This window comes from Enhydra lutris, unplaced genomic scaffold, assembly GCF_002288905.1.
Source record: "Enhydra lutris kenyoni isolate GAN:26980312 unplaced genomic scaffold, ASM228890v2 scaffoldscaffold42, whole genome shotgun sequence".
NCBI classification, from domain to species: Eukaryota; Metazoa; Chordata; class Mammalia; order Carnivora; family Mustelidae; genus Enhydra; species Enhydra lutris.
The window spans coordinates 10,986,977-11,009,530 of record NW_019154126.1 but is presented as its reverse complement, the minus strand read 5'-3'; the positions used below and the strand labels follow the sequence as shown (position 1 = coordinate 11,009,530).

Here is a 22,554-nt window from a genome sequence, read left to right as displayed (position 1 = left end):
GAAACCAAACATTGGGAAATCAAATCAAAACAATGTGGACAATTGGAAAATATTGTTGGTTTCTTCTCTTTGCTATTGGATATGCCTGTTAAAATGATGCTGTAAGAAAAATACTTCATATTTAGAGCGGGGTAGAGGACAGGTGCCATGTTCAAGAAATCAGTATAATCTCTGTAGAATCAAACTTGACCATACTCTTGAAAAACTGAAAAGTGTTTTTAGGTTGATGGTAGAACATGAAATTTTTTCCCCAGGGACCTATTAATGTACTTCTTTCTTCAATAGGAAAATAGAAAGTATTTCAAGCGTAGTGAACTTGCAAAAAAAGAAGAGGAAGCATATTTTGAAAGATGTGGCTACAAGGTATGACTGCTTGCTTTTATGTTATTGTATATTCGAGTTTAAATTTTTATAGCTGTTGTTAAAGTGACAAAATTATTGATCTCTGTTCACTTTATCAATGTTATACATTAGCCTATAAATGAGAAGCCATCTGGAGAGGTATGAGCTTTTTTCTTTTCTTTTCTTTTCTTTTTTTAATCTTGAATTCAGGAAAATACATGCATGACTTTTGGCTTGGAATGGTTTGGCTTTTTGTGGACAGCATGAAGTGGCTTGAGATCAAAGCTTGAATTTTTTTTTTTTTTCTTTCAATTCCTGGATCTGATACTGCCTCATCTTCATCACCACCACCATGCCTTTCCTCACCTCTCCCAATAAAAGTATTTTAAAGGGTTTCAAAACATTTTATTTATTCAACCACCGAGGTGTTACCAGTGGTATTTTCCCCACTTTCACTTGAATATTTTAAGCCATTCTTTTTGTTTGCATTGTTGGTTCCTTTTGGCTCTAAGTACCTCTGTCTGAGATAGTAAGCCATACATTTATATGCTTTTGTGTAATAAGGTACCACATTTGAAACACTGCTTGTCTATTGTATAGAAAATGTATAGAAATATTTGTTAGAAACAAGTGAGTTGTCTGGAAGACTATACTTTTGAAGCATGACTAAAAGTATCCTTAAGGTTCCCCTATTATTACCCTATTCAGCTATTATCCTAGATGAATAATATTTTGGCGTTTTTATTGGGAGGGGTTAAATGTTATGAGGTGAAGTTCTGTTTAAATTATTTTAAAAGAAGACAATATCTAGTGTGATAATTTTTTAAACAATACCTAGCGGTTCTGCTGAAATATTTTTGCCAGATCATAAATTTGACATCAACTTTTTGCTTGTGAAATGTGTATAATATAATATTCTTGTGCATGTGATGGGGAAAGTTCTAGAAATTAATCTAGCAAAGCACTTCTAGATGGAAGCATGAGGAATGCAAATAGTATGTATATGCATTTGATTTTGTCTTGTAGTGTGGCAGAGGGCAAGTGTTAATGTAGTTTTACATTTCTGATAGATTTCTAAAATACGAAAGTTTGCATTTGTATTTTATATTTCCCATAAATATATTGGTTTCATTTGTTTCCAGTTTAGGAAGTTAAAACATAATTCAGTAAATAGCCATCAAATAGATACTAAGAAGAATTCTTTTGCTTACCCATTGTTGTCTAACTGACACTTGATCTGGAATAAGAATCATTGACCATGGGTTTAGTCTGCTGAATTGTTGCTTTCCCCCATTCCTAAATTTGAACCTTTTCCACTTTTTGGTAAGGTAGGAAAATAATTTAAAACAGGCAGTTTTGCGTTGTTTAGATTGCTTCAGTGATGTGTTGGTACTTGTTGATACAGAGCGAAGCACTGAAGCAAATCACTACTGTAAAGTTACTGGTTACAACATGGGAGTCCTGCTGACAACATGTCTTCGATTTTTTTTTTTTTCCTACAAGTGATGAGCTGGCATTCTATCATTAAAAATGCTTTCCATCCTCAGAGTTTGCGAGAAATACCTGTTTTTATGCTTAAAAAGAAAGGGTTTCTAAAACATGTTTAATATTTCCTTCTTGGTAATAATGAAATACAGCACATGTTACCTTTATTCCTTTATGAAAACTAGTTACCATTTATGAGGCTTGAGGCTGATGTGGTTTGTGAAAAATCTGGAAGTTTAGTTTTTTCTTCAGTTTTCTGTCTGTACCAATTAATATAACCTTTAACCCTTAACTACAGAATCAGAAATGATATAATTTTAACCATATAGCCTTTCTTAATTGCTTTTTTTCCTCTTAATGTTGACCTTTTATATATTTTTTTATCTTCTTTTGGCATTTTAGATTAGTCTCATGATCAGATGGAAAACCGTGTTTGAGTATGTTTTTACAGACCACACACGCCATGGGCCTTATAAATTGCTGAACTTAATTTTCCTAAACTGTGAGCTGGGCAGTAGACTCAAGAAAGCACATGAAGAGATTTTTTTCCCCTGCAGGTCCCTATACACAAGAATGTCCACTCTGTGTGGATGAGTGGGAAGGTGCTAGAGCTGTTGTTGATGCTGTGGTGCTGTTATTTCCTTGGGGTTTATAGTGCAGTTTGGGGGCAGATCTCTGTAGCTTTGGGAGTGTTTCTCCATGTCCAGCAGTGATTTCAGTGCACTTGGAATCCAGCCTTTCAAAAAGGAGGGTAGGAAATAAACAGGAGCTTGAAGCATCATGGGTTTCTTAGAAAGCAGTTTTTTTGGGTCTTCATTTAAAACCCAGAGCAAGGATCTGGGTTTTAACCCTGTCAGATAATTTTCTCAAAGAAGAGAAGCCAATTGATTGTTTTGAAGGAAAAAGTAAATTCTTAAGAGTCTAGGGAGGAAGGAGTCTAAATTACAGCCCTTTTAAAAGTTTTTGATTTTGGAAACCATTATATTTCTGTCACTTTTCAGTAGCAAGAATGCTGTCTCCTGTGTGCATGTTTGCTACTTGTGTCCCTAAAATGGAGGCGTTTGATGAGTTTTCAAAAGCATGTCCATTTATTAGGAGCTTTTTCCTTGGTGGAACATTTATAAAACCTGGAATATTTGAAACATGTTTAATTTCCATTACCAACTAATGCACAGAATGGTAAATATTAGCTGTATTATACTTTAAAAACCTAAATTTAATTCTTTTGGCTATTAATACAGATACAGCCAAAGGAGGAGGACCAGAAACCATTAACTTCTTCAAATCCAGTGCTAGAACTTGAACTGGCAGAGGAAAAGTTACCCATGACTCTTTCTAGGCAGGAGGTAAGTTTATATATAAGTGTTTGGGGAAAAAAAAAAAAAAAAATCTCCAGAGCATTTGCATTTATCTTCTGTTCTTTCCAGTAAGCTTGTGTCATTATTGCCTATATAACATGTCTGGCTGAACTAAAATAATGTGCAGCTAGCCAGTTTCCTTCTTGAGATTCTAAATCTCCACGCTTTTTTTTTTTTTTTTTTTAAAGAGAGAGAGATTGCATGCACATGAACATGGGAGAGGGACAGAGATAAAGGGAGAGGGGAGAAGCAGACGCCCTCCTGAGATAGGGACTTGGGGGCTCTATCCCAGGGCCCCGAGATCATGACCCAAGCCAAAGACAGATGCTTAATCCACTGAGCCACCCAGATGCACCAATCTCTGCTTTTCTTCATACTCTTAAAGTTTTAAAAGAATATATTTTTCTAAACTTTAAAAATTAAACACATTGTTCTAATATATATTTTTAAAGTAATTATACATAGATTATTTGTCTAAATTATTTTAAATACACATTTTGTAACAATATATCACTCTAGGTCAAAACACAGATCTGTATAATTTTTTATAACTATATAGTTTCCCATAATATTTTAAAAACCTATTATTATTTTAAAAATCAAACAGTAATGGTCAGTTAGATTGCTTCAGGATTTCCCTATTATAAATCCTACTGAGATGAACATTTTTATACAGATGTCATCACATGCATGCTAACATATGATTGAACAAAATTTGGAAAATTTGTGAGAAGCATGATTTCTGGAGTCTGTTGACTAAAGACTGCGTTTCTGTGACGCGGGGTACATATCACTACAGGGCTCTTGTAGACATGTTGCCCCAGTTTGTACGCTTAACTACAGTGCTCGTCTGTACATGGGTCAATATCAACTGTTACTTTTCTGAAAAAGCCAAAAACCACAAAAATTTCAGTATACTCCTGTGACACGAAGACTACAGACTATACGGGGTGGGGGGTGGAGGGAACCAAACAAAAATGAACTTGGAATGGAAGGAAAGGGAGGATAGAAAGCATGGCTGACCCTAAACGCTGTCATGGGAGTCAGATGAAGGGTTTTGGAATACCGAGCCTGAAGAGAAGAATATTGGAGACCTTAAAAAAAAAATCCATTGACAGCAGGTGTAATTTTGAAAACATTTTATATCTTCTGTGGTTTCATGGAGTAGAAATGAGATAAATAGGGAGAATTTTGAGGCAGAGATTTTAGTTGATTGTGAGAAGTAAAAGCTATCTGTCCCAAACTGGTATGACCTGTTGCATAAGAGATGTGGTCCCTGTCATTGGTCAGTTGCGGACCTCGTAGAGGTGCATTTGAGGTCATTTCTGCGTTGATGGGAGGTAGCACCAGATGGCCTCTTAAGCTGCTTTTGAATACCGAGCTTCGGTTAACTCAGTGGGAGCTCGACCAGTGGTTTCTGTGCTACTATTTATGTTTCCAGATAAAGTTCTTGGTACTTAAAAAACATTTTGGATCAACCTTTATTTTTCTCAGTTATAGTTTTTTCTTATGAAATGGAATGTATATGCAAATAGCACACAAAATATGCATGTGCAATATAATGGAAGATTCTCAAACAGACACCCATTGACCATCACCCAAGTCAAGACACAGTATTCTCAGTCCCTCAAAAGCCTGCCCTGTGCCCTCCCCTGATCATTACTCACTTCTCTTCTGGGAGGTAAGTGTTTGGTTTTCATGTAGTCTTGGTCATGGTCTGTGAGTTATCAGCTGATTCTGGACTGTATTTTCCTTCTACATAAATAAAAATATATAAAAGTTACCATTCCCTTCCATCTTAATGTTTTTCTTAGGTATTCTGTTATACAGATGGAGCCTTTGCTGAGAGTCAGCCAAAGGACCTTAAATATGGTAGGGTTTTTTAAAGTGTGACAGTAACTCATTGTATCCATTCATGGAAAATTAAAAAGCAAACACAACTGACTTTTTCTGTCTACATTTCAAAATAAGTATTTTGTCACTTAAGGGAGGAATTACTATTACTCCAAACACTGGAATTACTATTATTGTTAATACTTCTTACAGGTTATCAGAAGATTGAGAGAAAGAGGAGAACCAATCAGACTATTCGGAGAAACTGATTATGATGCTTTTCAACGTTTAAGAAAAATAGAGATCCTCACACCAGAAGTTAATAAGGTAAGAAGTCAGAACAAAACTTGAGAAAGCTCACTGTACCACATAAACAAGAATAGTATGGAATTTGAGTTATTGCATTATTTTAGGCAAAGATGAAAAAGTAAAGTTGCCAGATTATTGCTGCTGAATGTAAGTTTTCTTTAATTCTTTTAAAAAGCACCTGTCTTAAGCATACAGTTCAGTGCATTTTGACGAGTCCACTCCAGGCATGTAACCACAACCCTTAGGAAGATACAGAAGGTTTTCACCACACTTTCTTTTTTTTTTTTTTAAGATTTTATTTATTTATTTGACAGAGAGATCACAAGTAGGCAGAGAGAGAGAGGGAAGCAGGCTCCCTGCTGAGCAGAGAGCCCGATGTGGGGCTCGATCCCAGGACTCTGGGATCATGACCTGAGCCGAAGGCAGAGGCTTTAACCCACTGAGCCACCCAGGCGCCCCTTCACCACACTTTCTTGTGTGTCCAGTGCCCCTTCTTAGCCAGTCCTGTTCCTTCTCCTCAATGCCTGAGCAAACACCTTTTAAAATTCTATCACTGTAGATTAATTTTGCTTGTTCTGCATTTCATATAGATGGAGTCATGAGAGTATGTGTGGCTTCTTCTGCTGAGCATATTTTTAAAAAGACTGTTTCTGCAGAAATAGGTACTTTGTTCCTTTTCATTGCTGGTGATAGTTGCCTGAATATCCCACCATTTGTTTCCAACTTTGGGCTGTTATGAATAACACTGCTATGAACAATTTTTAAACAGATCTGCTTGGGACCTGTGTTACTTTTCTGTGGTAAATATGTTCTATCTCTTAGTAAATACCTGAAGAAGAATTGCTGAATAATGAGTAAATGTGTGCTTTAGTTTTTAAGAAATGCCAGGTGTTTCCAAATGTCATCAGTATTTGTTATTTTAAGTCTTTTAAATTGTAACCGTTCTCTTGTATGTGTAGTAGTATTTTGTTGCGGTTCTATTCACAGCCTCCTGTTAACTAACTGTAATGAGCATCTTTCCTTAGATTTACTGCCCGTACATTGCTCTGGGCAGTGCATGTTAAAACCTTTTGTTCATGTTTTAGTTGGGTTGTTTGCCCTTTTATTTTTGAATTGTAGGAGTTCTTTGTATATTCTCAATACAAGCCCTTAGATGTACAGATATATGGTTTGTTACTATTTTCTGCTTGTCTTTGGCTTACCTTTTCTTTTCATGGTGTCTTTTGATGGGCAAATTTAAATTTTGATGAACTCCACTTTTTTTTGGTTATCACTTTTGGTGTTTTTCTGAAGAAATATTTGCCTATCCCAAGGTTTTAAAGAGATACGCTTTATTTTCTCTAAAAGCTTAACAGTTATAGCTCTTAGGGCTTTGATCTGGTCTTATAGCTCAGCAGATGGTCTGTCTTGGTGAATATTCCGTAGGCTCCTAAAAAAAAAATGTCTTTTATACATTGGGTAAATGTCAGTTACAGTAGTGTTGTTCAGATCTTCTGTGGCCTTAATAACTTACCTGTTTTCTCTACCGTTACTGAGAGACAGGTGTGTGATCTGTGCTGTGTAACATGCCGCTGCAAAACTGAGGAGCTTCAAACAATTTACTGTAAAATCTTTTTCAGTCCTCTGTGCCTGTAACGAACCGCCCTGAAACTTAGTAACTTAAGATAATTTATTTTATCACTTAGGGTTCTGTGGTTTGATTGGGGGTGCACTGGACAGTTTTTTTTGCTTGGAGTCTCTCATGTGATTGCAGTCCAATGTGGACTGTGGCCAAGGTTATCAAAGGGTCCCTTGGACTGGCCTTCCAACTGCGTAATACCATAGAAGTTCATCTATGTGATAGTGTAGGTCAGAATTTCCTTCCTTTTTAAGGCTGAATTAATACTCTCTTGTTCATATGGATCCCATTTTGTTTATCCATTCAGCTTTGATGGACATTTGAGTTGTTGCTACCTTTTAGCTATTTTGAATAATCCTGCTTTCAACGGAGGTTTACAAATACCTGTTTGAGTCCCTGCTTTCACTTCTTTTATGTATACCTGAGATGCAGACTTGGTGGATGCCACAGTCATTCTGTTTAGCTTCTTTCTTTTAAGCATAAATGAATAAAAACATTCACCTGCTCTAATGTTCACAGCAATTTTTTGAAAAATTTTCAGTCCTGTTGAAATTCTTAGAGTTAGTGGTTTTTGTAATGCTTGATTTTTACCAACATTTATTTCTTTTCTATATCCTGAATTCCTTTCTTTATCAAAAGATAGTATTAAGGGGTGCCTGGGTGGCTCAGTGGGTAAAGCTTCTGCCTTGGCTCAGGTCATGATCTCAGGGTCCTGGGATTGAGCCCCGCATCGGGCTCTCTGCTTGGCAGGGAGCCTGCTTCCCACCCCCCTGCCCCCTGCCTGACTTCCTTCTACTTGTGATCTCTGTCTGTCAAATAAATAAATAAAATCTTTTAAAAAAGAAGATAGTATTAAAATACTAATGTGATTAAATTAGTATGTGTAAATTAGTATTTGTAAATTTTTTAAAAATTGAGATATAATTGATATATTACATATATTAGTTTCAGATGTATAGCTTAGTGATTTTAGTGTGTTTTGTGAAATGATCCCTACAATAAGTGTAGTTAATATCTGTCACCATACATAGTTACAAATTTTTTTTGCTTGTGGTAAGGACCTTTAAGATCTACTCTTATCGGGGCACCTGGGTGGCTCAGTGGGTTAAGCCTCTGCCTTCGGCTCAGGTCATGATCCCAGGGTCCTGGGATCCAGCCCCACATCTGGCGCTCTGCTCAGCAGAGAGTCTGCTTCCCACCCCCCTGCCCCCTGCCTGACTCTCTGCCTACTTGTGATCTCTGTCTGTCAAATAAATAAATAAAAAGTCTTAAAAAAAAGATCTACTCCTACCAATTTTTAAGTACGCAATGCAGTATTAACGGTGGTCACCATGCTGAGCATTACATCCCAGTGACTTAATTTATAATTGAAACAGACTATTTGAAGATGATAACATAAGCATGAATGCATTCTAAAGCTCTCCATATTTACGCCGCCCGGCCATGTCTTAGTCACATTTTACATGTTTTTCTTGTGTATCCTTTAACTTAATGATTGTAGTTATTTTTACTATTTTTGTCTTTATAAGTGATTAATCTACTATCTTTACTATATATTTACCTATTCCAGTGAGATTTATACTTTCATATGTTGTTACTAATTAGCCCCCTTTACAGCTTAAAGAAGGCCCCTTAACATTGCTTGTAAGGCTGGTTTAGTGGCGATGAACTCATTTAGTTTTGCATGTCTGGGAGATTCTCTCCTCCAATTCTGGGTGATGACTTTGTGAGGTATAGTATTCTTGGTTGGAAGTTTTTTCTTGAAGCACTTTGAATATATTATGCTCTACCCCCCCCTTTGTCCTGCAGAATTTCTGCTGAAAAATCTGCTGATAGGTCCACAACAGATGGTTTTTCTTTTGCTGCTTTTAATATTCTCTCTTTGTCTTTACCTTGTGGTATTTTAATTAGAATATGTCTTGGTATGGGTGCATGTCAGTTTTTGAGGTGATTGCCATACAGTTTCCCAGCAGCTGTACCATTTTACATTTCCAGCAACGAAGGGTTCCATTTCTCCACATCCTAGCCAGCACTTACTACTTCCTGTTATTTTTGATCATAGCCATCCTGATGGATTTGAAATGCTATCTTAATGTGTGTGTGTTTTAAGATTTTTATTTATTTGAGAGAGAGAGCATGGGCAGTGGGAAGGGGCAGAGGGAGAGGGAGAAGCAGACTCCCTGCTAAGCAGGGAGCCCAATGTGGGGCAGGGTAGGGGGGCGCCTGTCAAAGCAGATGCTTAAATGACTGAGCCACCGAGGCATCCCCTTATTGTGGTTTTGATTTGCATTCCCCTAATGACTAGTGATGTTAAACATCTTTTCATTTGCTTATTGGCATTTTATGTGTGGTCTTCTATTCAAGACCTTTGCCATTTTTAGTGGTTTTTTTGTTGTTATTTTGGAGCAGTTCTTTGTATATTCTGGATATCAGTCATTATCAGATTAGTGACTTGCAAATATTTCTCCCATTCCACTGGTTATCTTTTCACTCTGTTGATAGTATCTTTGCAGAAAAGTTTTTAATTTTGATGAAGTCCAGCATGTACCTATTTTGTTCTGGGTTTTTTTTTTTTTTGGTGTGTGTGTGTGTGTGTGTGTGTGTGTGTGTGTGTGTTTGCCTGTGCCTTTGGTCTTGTATCCAAGAAACGATTGCCAAATCCAATATCATGAAGCTTTTCTCATGTGTGTCCTCTGGGAGTTTTATAGATTGAGCTCTTAAATGTACATCTTTGATTCATTTTGAGTTAGTTTTTGTATGTGGTGTAAGGGATGGGTCCAGATTTAAGGCTTCTTCTGTTTTTATCAAATGGTCACAAACTGGATGTGAATAGAATGTGGAATTTTCTGGTTTATTAGAAACCTGGTGAAAGCCTAGGATATAGATAAGATGCTATTTTCATGCAACTGACATTGCTGAATGTTAAGGGAATTCAGAGTTGTTGCAGTGAGGTTAGACATTTTAAGTAAACTGGGAAAATGGGTGAGGGCTTGAGTGGAGACCTGGTCACTTATTCAGCATCTATGAATATTCTCATCACTTATGTTTTATTTTTCTGACCAGGGTAGTTTTGTGCATACATTCTTCTAAATTTAAATATGTTCATTATATTTAACTTTGGACAATGATGATAGCTACATAATAAATTGAAATCTTACTCAAGTCTCTAGTTTTACTACGCTCTTAACTCCTGTGGAGGAAAAAAATGAACTGAACTTACTAGTAGTGAAAAATCAAAAGGGAAACATGAGTGAAATTCCGTAGTATGTGTAATTTTTCACCTTTCTTAGGGATTGAGGAATGATCTGAAAGCTGCTTTGGATAAGATTGATCAGCAGTACCTCAATGAGCTTGTGGGTGGTCAGGAACCTGGAGAGGAAGATACACAGAATGATTTGAAAGTTCATGAAGAAAACACCACAATTGAAGAGTTAGAGGTAATCTTTACACCCACCTGATCTCATATCTCATTTCCCCATCACATCCTTCATTTGCTGGGGCAGATGATGCTTGATTTGATCATGTTGTTCAATTTAGAGCACGTTACTATGGGCTGTGGTCATTACAAAAGCCCTTTTTATAAAAAATTTCTTGCTTTTATTCACTCCCTCTTTCCTCATTCTCCACTCATATTACCCTACTTCCTGCCTTCAGAAGTAATCATTCTGACATATTTGATGTGCATCCTCTTATTTGTTGGGGGTCTTTGTAAAGCCAGTAGTATTTTGTATGCTTATGTTTTAATATACATAAATGATACTATACTGTGAAATTTTTCTTTTAAATGTTTCTTTTTTTCCACTTGGAACTATAGTTAAGATCCTTCTTTGATGCTTTATGTATATCTGAACCTTTGATTTTAACTGCCGCATAGCATTTCCTACTTTATGGCATTCACTCCCTTTTACTTTTTGTTCCCTTGTAATGAGAGCTGGATTTCTCCCAGCTCCCTATTACTACAGCTTTGTGATGAATAGTCTTGTACGTAACCCCTGTGGACTCAGAAGCAGGATGGCTGGATTTATCTATGTGTAACTTGTCCAAGTACTGTCATGTTGCTCTCTGGAATGGCTGTACCAGTCTGCACCCCCATCAAAAGTGTGTGCGTGCCTTTTATTCCCACAGCACTGCCAACACTTGGCAGTATCTTGCTTTTTAATTTTTGCCAATGTGTTGAATGTGGAATGATACATGTAATCCTAATTAAAAATCCATGTTATACTATCTAAATTATCTCGCTCAAGCAGAAATTATGGCTTAGTTGAAAGCTTCTACTGCTTAATAAACAGAAACTGTTATTTTTCTGTTTATTTTCATTCCTGGCTGTGCTCTTTGTGAGATCATAGTTGTTTTAATTGTGGCCCTCCTCCCACCCCCCAGCACCTCTCTATAGATCCTAAATTTGACAGCAATAGTGTGAGCAAATCATTTCTGGCTTTTTTCTTAAATAGCTTTATTGAGATACTCACTTTACAACTTAACCATTTAAAATGTACAGTTCACTGGTTTTTAGTATATTCACAGGTTGTTGCAACCATCATCATGACCTAATTCTAGAACATTTCTGTTCCCTTAAAAAGAAATTTACCCATTAGTTCCCTAAGCCCCTCCCCCCTTTTTTGTCTTTTTTGTCTTCCTGTCTGAATTTCAATGGCAGATTGGTGTTTTCTTCTTTTTTAACTTACCTAGAAGTTCCTTTGGGTTTTTTAAAAATAGAAATTAGTATATATAATAAATATCCATGTTCAGACTGGTGTTGAGAATGACTATTCAACTGTTGGTCTTCACTAATGCACAGAAGCGTTGTTTTTCTGCAGGCATTGGGAGAGTCTTTAGGAAAAGGCGATGATCATAAGGACATGGACATCATTACCAAGTTCCTTAAGGTATGTACTTTTAGGCCTAGGAAAGGACATTTGGGTTGGTTAAAAACTGTTGTTTAATTTTTGGATGATTTAAGGGTTAAGGACTGGAAAGGAAATCCCTCAATAAACATGTTTTGCATGTATACAGTTTATGATATTGCTGTACACTGGCATTTGGAGGTTAATCAAAGGAGACGTATATTTACTTCACTGCAGCACTTTAAAACGGACTTGTCAATGTAAACACACAGAAAAGAGTCACAGCAGTGGAATGAACAAGAAGTTGGGGGATTTTAAAATTTTTAAAAAACATTCCAGGAGAGAGTGCAGTGAGGGGAGTATTCCAGAAGCTTTTATGAGTGGTGATGACAGTAGGGAGAGGAAGGAGGTGGGAAGACCTTGGCAGTGGAAAAAAGCAAACCCATCAGCAACCTTTCAGAGACTGTTCATTTTCTCAGTTCTGCAGATAGCTGCGTATTCCTGCTGTGATAAGTTCAATCCATCTTTGTCCTCAGCATTTCTTGCTTTACTGGTTTAGGTAGAGTGTGTGCAAATGCCAGATTCATTTTAGCATTTATTCACAAAACATTTGTGTTTAAGCCAAGAGATTAAAATGCAGGAAGTGCTTTTATTTGTATTAACAGTTTAAATACAACATATTAGTCATCAAGATTCTCAGTCTATTGAAGATATGGTATGGAATTAGATAAGCTTGGGAACTAGTGTGAGCTAGAATTTTCCTCTCTGAGTGACAGCCTCTCCTTATAGGGGGTACCCATAGGTAATGCCACTAGGGGGATATGTCCTTCGCCACCTTCCCTGTGTATGTGCCTCTAGGAATGGTGCTCTTGATGTGTTTGAACCCAGGGGGCCCCAGAGTGGTTTTCCAGGGCCAGGAGGAGGGGTTATAGTTTCTTTATTTCTGTTCTTTGTTTTTTCTTTCTTTCTCCTTTAGTCATGTGCTTTAGTGGGAGTATTTAAATTGTCCCTACTACCAAAAGCAGAAAGTCCAAATAGAGGTGTACCCCACTTTTATAGTGCTTGGTTTTATTGTGCTTTGTTGATAATGCTGTTTTCTTTGGTGATTTTGTTGTTGTTTGTTTTTTTTTTGTTTTCCTATAAATGGATGGTTTGTGGCAGCCATGTATGGAACAAGTGTACTGGCATTGTTTTTCCAGTAGCATTTGTTCACTTTGTATCTCTGTGTCACATTTTGGTGATTCTTGCAGTATTTCAGACTTTTTCATTGTTACTATATTTGTCATGGTTAATTGTGATCAGTGATTAGGACATGAAAGCTCAGATGATGATTAGCATGTTTTGGCAATAAAGTGTTTTTTTTAAGGGGGGAGGGGGAGAGGAAGAGAGAGAATCTCAGGGAGGCTCCATGCCCAGTGCAGAGCCTGATGCAGGGGCCCAATCTCAGTCTCATGACCCTGAGAATAGACCTGAGCTGAAATCAAGAGTCAGATATTTAACCGACTGAGCCACCCAGGTGCCCCAGCAATGAAGTATTCTTTAGTTAAGGTATATACATTTCTTTAAGACATAGTGCTGTCATACACTTAATAGACTCCATTACAGTGTAAACATAACTTTTATATACATTAGGAAACTGAAAAATTCATTTGACTCACTTTGTTGTAATACTTGCTTTATTAATCTGGTGGTGTGGAACCAGTCCTGCAGCATCCATGGGGTGTGCCTAGAGCACAGCAACATACTTGGAAGATTCAGTATCACAGCACAGTAGGTATTATGGCAAATGAATCTAGGTGGGTTGAATTTTAGTAGAAATACGAGTAAAAGTTTATTTCTGTCAAGGTTAGCTATGAAATTTGATAGTTGTTAGCTGGAAATTGTTTGCATTAGGAATGAATATATATGTATGTAAATATAGAATAGGGAAGTTAGTGACTTGTCAAGGCGCTACAAACACACATGTCATATATGACAAAATAAGCACAAATAGTTCATCACTTAAATATTGATGCTATTTTAATTAGAAAAAAATTTACTTTAAAGATGATAATACGTTGTTGAGTGTGTTAGAGAACTTTTAAACCTTTTGAACCACTGGGTGGCATCATAGTCTAAATTTACCCATTCTTTCAACAGTTTCTTCTTGGTGTTTGGGCTAAAGAATTGAATGCCCGAGAAGATTACGTGAAGCGCAGCGTGCAGGGCAAACTGAACAGTGCTACTCAAAAACAAACCGAGTCCTATCTCAGACCCCTTTTCAGAAAGCTACGGAAAAGGGTAAGGTTCCTTGAAAAATGCTTTCACATAACTGATTTAAAAAAAAAAAAAAAAAGACTATCTAAAGTTAGTATAAATGGTAGTCTGTAATTATACACAGTAGCTTCCGTAAATAGTTACACTTTTTTTTTCTTTTCCAGAATCTTCCTGCTGATATTAAAGAATCCATAACAGATATTATTAAATTCATGTTGCAGAGAGAATATGTAAAGGTACATTACCATGCTGTGCATCAATGTTATGGTTATGAGCTTATCTAGGTTGTGTTTACATAATACGTTCATTTGATGTGGAAGTATTTTACATAGGAACTTTAAGAATAAATGTGAAATGAATTAGTAGTAAAAAACAAAACCAAACCTTTATTTTCTAATTCATTGTCAGCTTTATTACTAGGCATCGATAATAAACTTTCCTGACCACATTGGTTTTTTAGTCATTTTTAAGATAGGTGTAAAGATTCTTCAGAGCATGAACTGGATATAGGCAATGTTCATTTCATGAATGGGATTGAATTTCAAAGATTGTCCAAGATTATGGCTTAGAACAAAATTTCCCATAGAAACATAGATTAGTTTCCCAGGCCAGCTATAAAAGCCTACTTAATCCGTAATATAGCTGAACTATTGTACTAATGATACAATGGAATTTAACCACCCTTTATACTTGTATGAGAAAATGTTCCAAGTAAGGCTGCTAGAATTCATCCCTCCCATTTCAGAACAGCAACAATAGCAGACCCCTTGTTAGGGAAGACTTTTCCCCCTGCCCCAGTGTCTTTGTAGGCAGTGGCAGGGGGAAAGAGCTCCCCGCAGCCCAGCGCTCCTGGAGTGGAGTTCAGGAAGGGGAGTGGGAAGCTGTCACCTGCGGCAGGGAATGGAAGGAGAATGGCCTGCTGTACCAGTAGTGAGGATTGGAAACGTGCCCCTGCATCTGGCCCATCAGCAGAGCCTGAAGAGGGAGGCTTCTAGTGGCAGTGCCTCTCAAGAGCGAGGAGGAGGGAGTTTGATCGCAGTGGTTCCCCTGTCTGTTCCAGAGCCGTAGGTGGGGCTCTGGCAGAAAAGTGGGGAATGCCAAGGCTTACTCCTGTACTCGGAGTATCTGTAGTAAACAGAGGGTTGCCTGGCATGCCTCCCGGCTAGAACCTTGTGCTTATGAGGTGAAGTGTTTTACTACCTCTGTAAAGAGCCAGTTTGTTTTATCAAAGGAAATGTTTTTGTTTTGGGCCTATAAATTTTATTCCTGGGTAGTTTCTGTTAGTTGCATGGTACCTAGTAAGGACAGTTGCCTTGGAAGGGATGGATAAGGTCACCATTGCTGCAGAAAGAAATCCGATCACTTGCCTACTAGCAAGTATGCCTTCCCTCTTGTTGCTTTTTCCATTTTTATATTTGAGAAGCAGGTGAAAGTTTATTTTGTGTAAACTGCGGAAGAACGAAGAAATTCGGACAGCGTTCTTCAGAAATTTTGGGAGACTAAATATTGGAAATTTTATCAGTTAATAACCAATGTGAAAATGGACACAAGTCAGAATCTGATAAGTGTGTAACATGCTCTTTAAAATTAAGCTTTGTAAAACTGAGTAGCGCAAATTCAAATTTGCCTTCAGGGCAGAATTTGATCTTCTAGTTGGCCTATTTGTGGTACCTGATTTTTAAAATCAACTCTGCATATCAATCGTGTATTTGGTTTTTTAAAAATAAAATCTCTTCAAAACCTGGCTATTTGAGCTTCTCTGAAACCCTAGGGGTCTTTCAGAATTTACTTGATTTCTGTTTTATTCTTTTTTTTCCTCCTAGGTAGCCAGACTTGGTTTAGAAAAAGAGCCGTTTGTCTTCATTGATTTCTGTCTTTACATTTTGTAGCTTTTATTTTAAGGTTCTTGGCAGGTGGGAGGTGCAGAAGGGCCAAAGTGAAACAATCTCATCCAGTAACTATTCAGCTCAAGGGCTAGTATTTAATCTCTGTTTACACATCTGCTGTGGACCCTGTGTGATAGTCCCAGCTCACACAGCCGTCCCCACCCCACCACCTCCCCCCACCCCAGCTTTCAGAGGCAGACAGTGGATATAGTTGCAGGTTGGATTCTGAAAAACCAGTTAGCCTCCATCTTCTCCATGTGACCACCTGTAGAGAAAACTGGGTCTAGAGGAGACCCAAATTAGAGTTGCATCAAAGTACCTACCTGGTACTTCCAGATCTGAAATGTATTCATTGTGGGGGCATAAAGGCTGCAAAGGAATGTTTGTCTTTTTACTCACAGGATTAGCTTTGGTTTCTGGTTTTCCATGGACGTTTGTGGTCCTGGGCAGGGCAGTCCTGACACCTCATATTTTAATTTCTTTTGTTTGAATAATGGAAATGATAATACTTGCAACATGCTCAAGAGATGGATGAAAATTGTGTTGTAAGGGGCTGTGAAATACTTCACAAATTGGGACCAACCCAGTATTTTTGTTTTTCTGATCTCTTAAACTTTTCTTTTTAGGCTAATGATGCTTATCTTCAGATGGCCATTGGAAATGCCCCTTGGCCCATAGGTGTCACCATGGTTGGTATCCATGCCAGAACTGGCAGAGAAAAGATTTTTTCTAAGCATGTTGCACATGTTTTAAATGATGAAACACAGCGGAAATACATTCAGGTAAGCAACTGGGAGGGAGAGAAGTTGCTCTGGAGGTTAACGTTCTGCAGTTCCCAAACTGTCAGTTTTTGAGAGCAGGAGAAGAATTGTAGCAAATTGGATATAATATGATAGGACACAAGTTCACTTTTTGTAAGTACTTACACTTAAGACCTCTTCACAGAATAGAAGAGAAACCTTGTAAGTTTCGTGTATGACGCAAGACAGGGTGAGACGTTGTGCTTTAATTCCCTCAGCATTGGAATAATGCTGTTTCATTTGGCTTTGGGAGTTTGGTGAAGAAGGACAAATTTAGACTGTTTAGCAGTAAATCTCATTTTGTCATTTTCCAGATAGATCTCGTATCTACTGGGCTAAAAAGGTATGAATAGTAAAAATCTGACTTTAATGAAAAATTATTTTTCAGTAACATTTAATGACACTTCTTGACACAAATAGGGTGAAAGGGTTAATAGTTTATTTTCTTACGGTCCTCTTTGCCTCACATAAACTTGTTTGCGTTATTGTTGGGTAAAACTTTTCTCCTTGGTGGAGGAAGAAAGTCAACTGTTACACCACTATTGCCAAATTGTCAAAAATCCCAGATTCTGTCTGTATAAGGACTTCTGCCGGATGCTAATTCTAAAGTTTGAAGATGATACTCGGGAAGTTTATTTAAAATGTAAAATTTGCTTAGAATGCATAACGTGCTTTCAGATTTTGTGCCAGAGAGCAATTATTACCATATTCATGAATTATCTTGTTATGTGATTTCAATTCCAAGTGCTGAAGATTAACTTGTGCGTCATGCTTGATGCCTTATTCATATATATTAGCATTTTCAGATAGTTCAACTTGACTCCCTAATATGAATTGTAGAATTTATAGAGTTCAAATATACTTGTTGAAATTCAAAGACCTTTCCGTTTTTTAAATAACCACTAGTGACTGTTGAAGGCAAAAAGCTTTTATTTCAGTGGGGGGAGGGGAAGGTCGTTTGTCTTTAACAATAGAAAATAGTTTCCGATGATTAAATTTGCAATTGTGTTCAACTGTACCATAGCCAAAGCCAGAGTGTGTGTAAAAGTTCATATAACAACATAAATTGTCTCAGGGACAGCTTTTAGGTTTTTCAACAATAGCATGATTTCCACTTCCCCACAAACCGATTTTCTTCTTAAAAATATATCTAACATTTTTAAAGATTCCTGGTTTATTTTTGAAAGCTATATAATGACCTGTTCTTCCATTGGTCTTCTTTTTTAACTCTTCCCTTCCCATTTAAAAAAATCTTCCTTTTTTTCCCGAAGATGATTAGGGAAAATTGGCAAATATACTGAACTTTAGGAGGATGTTTGACCTAAACCTAATACTTTTCTCATGGACAGATGTTGATATGCTAATACAGTCAGGTAGACGCATAGCTGGTTGAGTGAGGGATGCCTCAGGACTCAGTAATGGATCCATGACTCTTTGGATGGATGCTAGTGAGATATCATGGGGTTCTTAGTCACTTAATCCTGTCCTGTTAAAACATTTTAATGACTGATTTGTTGGCTCTATCTATAGAGAGGTTTATTTATCAGATTTATGGACAATAACGGTAGGGTGTGTGTTAAGGTGGAAAAGGACGTTGGCATTCCAGAAGTTCTTGACAGACTGAAGGAAAGAACAGATTCTAAAAATAAATATGTAGCAAGAATGACCATAAAAAAATTGGATCCAGAGAACTGGTTGCTTGAATATACAGTCTGAGCAATGTAGATAATGAGAAAGGATTAGGGAATTTTGTAGGCTACATGCAGTAAAATTAAGAGTATGATATGACTGCTACAGAATCTAATGGTAGCTTATGCTACATTATTAGACATAATAATTTAGGTGTAGGTTCCATAGGCAAGAACATGGTTCACTGTTACATACCCAGAGTCTAGAACAGTTCCTTACTCAGTGGTGCATGCTCAGTAAATATTTGCTGATGGAATGAATATTGTATAGGACCTGAAATGTGAAAAAGTCTTGTTACTTTTGTAGTTCTTGAAGGAAAGGACACTGTTGGTGGGGGATCTGAGCAAGACACCTGTAGATAATGGTGGACCTTTTCTGGCAGAAAAGGGAGTAAACTTGTCCTATAGTTAAGGATCAATTGAAGTAATAGGAAGGAAGATGCATTTTTTTTTAATCAGTGCAAGAAAACAGTGATTTTCTTTTTATTAAACTTTTATTTTAGAATAATTACGATAAACTCACAAGAGGTTGAAAAATAGGACAAAGAAGCTTCTTAACAGAAGTGCCCTGAGACAGGAGTAGAGCCACTGGGAATATGTGAGGGAGATCCCTGCCACTTGATGTTTGCCAGCGTCAGGTTAATTATTGCCCTTTTTGCTCCTTGGATAGCTTTGATTCTGCTCTGCCATTTTTCCTTGAGGCCATTGCTTAAACCTAAGGTTGCAAGCTCACATGCCCCGACAGTCAGTAGTGAGTGAGCTGAGTGTGTAAGAAACACTTGAGCCTCTGTCTTTTGTTTTCCTACTTCTCATATAGGCAAAATCGAAGTAGTATTTCATTTTGTCTCAACTCGTTGTAACAGGGGACAGTGGAGGCTGGTGTGCAGTGTCAGCTGATGCATGACCCTCACTGGTGCTGGAGTTACTTCAGCTTGTTGTTCCCTCGGAGGGATAATAGTAGTGCTCCATCTTCCACTTTCTTTTTAATATGTTAAATATCTTAATTTTTTAAAAAAAAAATTGAATGGTTCTATTTTTAAAATAATGGCACCAAATTATTAAAATTAAATTAAAGTAGCATTGTGTATGGACAGGTAAAATGTGCGAATCAGCTCAAGGCCAAAAAACACTGCCATCTCCACATGAGAATTTTATGAGATTCTTGATGGCAATGAACGGACTCATTTGCTAAGGTCTTTTGAGTCTCCCTCCTGTTACTTTGGTGTTTGGGTGAGGTGGATTTGGACTATCCTTGGAAAAGGAACACTTTAAATATATTACTTGAAGATTAAGTCAGGGGTTGACAAACTTTGTCTTAAAGGATCAGATAGAAAATACTTGAGGCTTTGCATTTCCTAGGTGTCTATTGCACCTCTTAGACCCGGCAGCTGGGGTGTGAAGGCAGCTGGTGGCTGCAGTCCCAGAGTACTAGATAGGAAAGAAGCGGGTGGCCTGTGGACCCTCGTTTGCTGACCTCCAGTAAACTGCCTGACCCACATGTTTTCTACTTTAAGATACTGGTGGAGTAGGCAGTAATGGAAATTCTTCAATAGGGTGACTATTTCTACTAAATTGAGGTACAGTTAACCTATCAAAGGCAGTGAGTGTGTGAGGTGTACTCATCTTCATTGTACCACTCAGTGACTCTTGGTGTGCATAATAATTTATCAAGACAGAAAACAACGTCTAGATGCAGAACGTTTCTGACGGCACCCCAGGAGTTTGTTCATGCCTTTTCCCAGCTCAAGTCCTCCTGCCATCAAAAATAACCAGTCTTCTGACTTGTGTTCCTATAGGTTAATTTTGCCTGTTTTTGGACATCATCTAATGGAATCTTAGATGTATGGAATAATTATTCTTTTATTTAGAAATCCTGGTGAGAAATATCTGTGTTAGAAAATACGGTTGAAAACAATTCAAGGGGCTATTTTATTGTACCATGATTTCATCTTTGGGTTTTATGTAAACCTCTATAGAATTTAAACTGTGAAAGTTGTTTGAAGTGTTCTCTTGCGCACAAAAATTAAACACACCACAGGGAGGGTTTTTTCACCATGCAGATCAAAGAAAAGCTGTATAGTTTATTAGCTAGCCTCAAGTCTGGGGTTAGATTTAAATTGGTATTAGTAACTTCAAGAACTTTGTTTGCCAAATACAGATGTAACCTTTGGCCCAGATTTGGGTAAAGCTTCTTTTATACAGATTATAGTAAACTCTTGCTATTGAGAGACTATAATTGAGTCATTTAAAGACATCTCTTGAAAAGGTCCACGTCTTGGGCATTCTTTACTTGTCTGTGAAGACGAGGAGGAGGAAGAGCTAAAATGCACACCAGGTGGCTGTTTGCTCTGCTGGTCACTCTCCACTTTTCCTCACCTTGTCCTGTGCCCCCAGAAACCTGGCTTTTATGAACATTGACAGGCTCCCTTTTCTTGAGTCCGAGAGGGGTAGGCAGTGACAGGGACGGGAAGACATTTTGTAGGTGGCAGAAGCACAAGTTTGGGGTATTTATTTCCCCGCCTTCCTCCCTGTGGGGTCACTGAGGGTTGTTGGCACCTCCTACCCAAGGCCATAGCTTCTCCCAGATTGCCATCGGCACACAGTTACCCTCTCTGGGCTTCGGTTAATTACCCCCTTTCCTTGCCTCTCAGAGCACAGGCTGGCTACTGCTTCCCAGTGTTGGTAGTTACAGTACTATCTCCTGTTGGTCCCACGTACTGCCCATTCCATGCCTTTGTAAAGTTCTGGGAAATACTACCATCAGATTTTCAAGTTTGAGCACGCTCTTTGTTTCCTGCTGGTAACATCCCTGATATATCTAGATTAATTGATCTGTGTACTGTGTTAGAACAGATTTCTCTGGGGATTAGATGATTAAGGAGTCATAATTCATTTTGAATAATTTTTCTTAGAGTCGCACGTTATAAAAGGCAAATGTCCTATAGCAGTCTGCTCTGACAGTTTTCTGTAATCTAAGTTAGCATATTCCCTAGTAAAGACATCATTCCAACATTTTCTGTCAGTTATTTCAATCCGTATTTCAGGTTTTGTATTGCCCAAAATGATAAAACAGACACTTTAGTCACTGCACTGAATGGTCACAACTTGAGCCACACATTGAATAGACAGTCTCATGGTTAGCTGGTAAACATTCCCTGAGCGTCAAAGCATATGTCACACTTGTGGGTCATGTGGCTTCATGCTGCCTCCTGGCATTGTTGGCTATGACCTGCCATTTCTTAAAGGCAGGTTATTGTGTGATATTGTACTGTTTACCCATTTAATATTTTCTGCCACATTAAATTTTTAGAAAAAAATACTGCTAGCATTTATTGACCACATACATCACCTTCTAAGAGCATAGAATACCAGTGTTCAGTGGAAACACATTTGGGGAATGCTGATCTAAGCAGTGCATGTTTCCTTTTCAGCTGGCAACTGAAGTAATAGCAAACAGACATTTAACTTGGGGTACTAAATCTTCTATTTCTCAACTACATGCTTGAGAAAAAAGATCACCCCGTACTGGGAAAGCCTGGTAATCAAATAAAGGAAATCTTCCCCCAGATGGGTCATTTAGTAAAAATTTTTACCTAACTTAGAGCTAAGCAGGCAAGTGCTGTTTTTAAAATGGAGTTCTCACTTGTGATTGTGCCTTGTTACTTTGTGTGAAATGTTGAGCCCGTGAGCTAGAAGTACATTCTCTTAAAGAAGCATTCAGACAAGTGAAAAATGAGTGCAGCTCTGCTTCTTACCGTGAGCCAGAGAGGCACCTTGAGTCCCGAGTTACCAGTTTTGTTTCGGCATCCATTAAGTTCTACAGATACTGAAAAATTTTATACTTTTGATACTTGCAGTAGGACTTTTCATCATCCCAGGTAGTGAGGTCCAGATAAGTTATTTAAAAGGCTAGAGTGAGTTATTTAGATGAAAGCGCTTTTAATGATCTTGTGTGAAAAGAATTCCTGTAGACAGTTTTTGAGGGATTGGCCTTTTTATGCCTAGCTATGGGTGTTAGTTGAAATTGTAGAAATTAACTTTTCATTATTAAGTACACGTTTTTTGAATATTCTATTTTAGGTCAAGTGAGTATTCCTTCAATCCAAAGTCAGGATTAATTCTTAAGTGTCTCATG

General features: G+C 37.7%; 1 protein-coding gene across 1 annotated transcript in view; it reads left to right on the top strand.

Moving 5' to 3' along the window:
* Nucleotides 1-22,554, top strand: part of LOC111155580 (pre-mRNA processing factor 18) — a 47,631-nt gene that overhangs the window by 17,127 nt on the left and 7,950 nt on the right. The window contains exons 2-9 of the mRNA XM_022515827.1: nucleotides 286-363; nucleotides 3,069-3,173; nucleotides 5,232-5,345; nucleotides 10,236-10,382; nucleotides 11,763-11,831; nucleotides 13,929-14,069; nucleotides 14,210-14,281; nucleotides 16,558-16,713. Of these exons, the coding sequence (XP_022371535.1) occupies nucleotides 286-363; nucleotides 3,069-3,173; nucleotides 5,232-5,345; nucleotides 10,236-10,382; nucleotides 11,763-11,831; nucleotides 13,929-14,069; nucleotides 14,210-14,281; nucleotides 16,558-16,713 (882 nt within the window). The remainder of the gene's footprint in view (nucleotides 1-285; nucleotides 364-3,068; nucleotides 3,174-5,231; nucleotides 5,346-10,235; nucleotides 10,383-11,762; nucleotides 11,832-13,928; nucleotides 14,070-14,209; nucleotides 14,282-16,557; nucleotides 16,714-22,554) is intronic.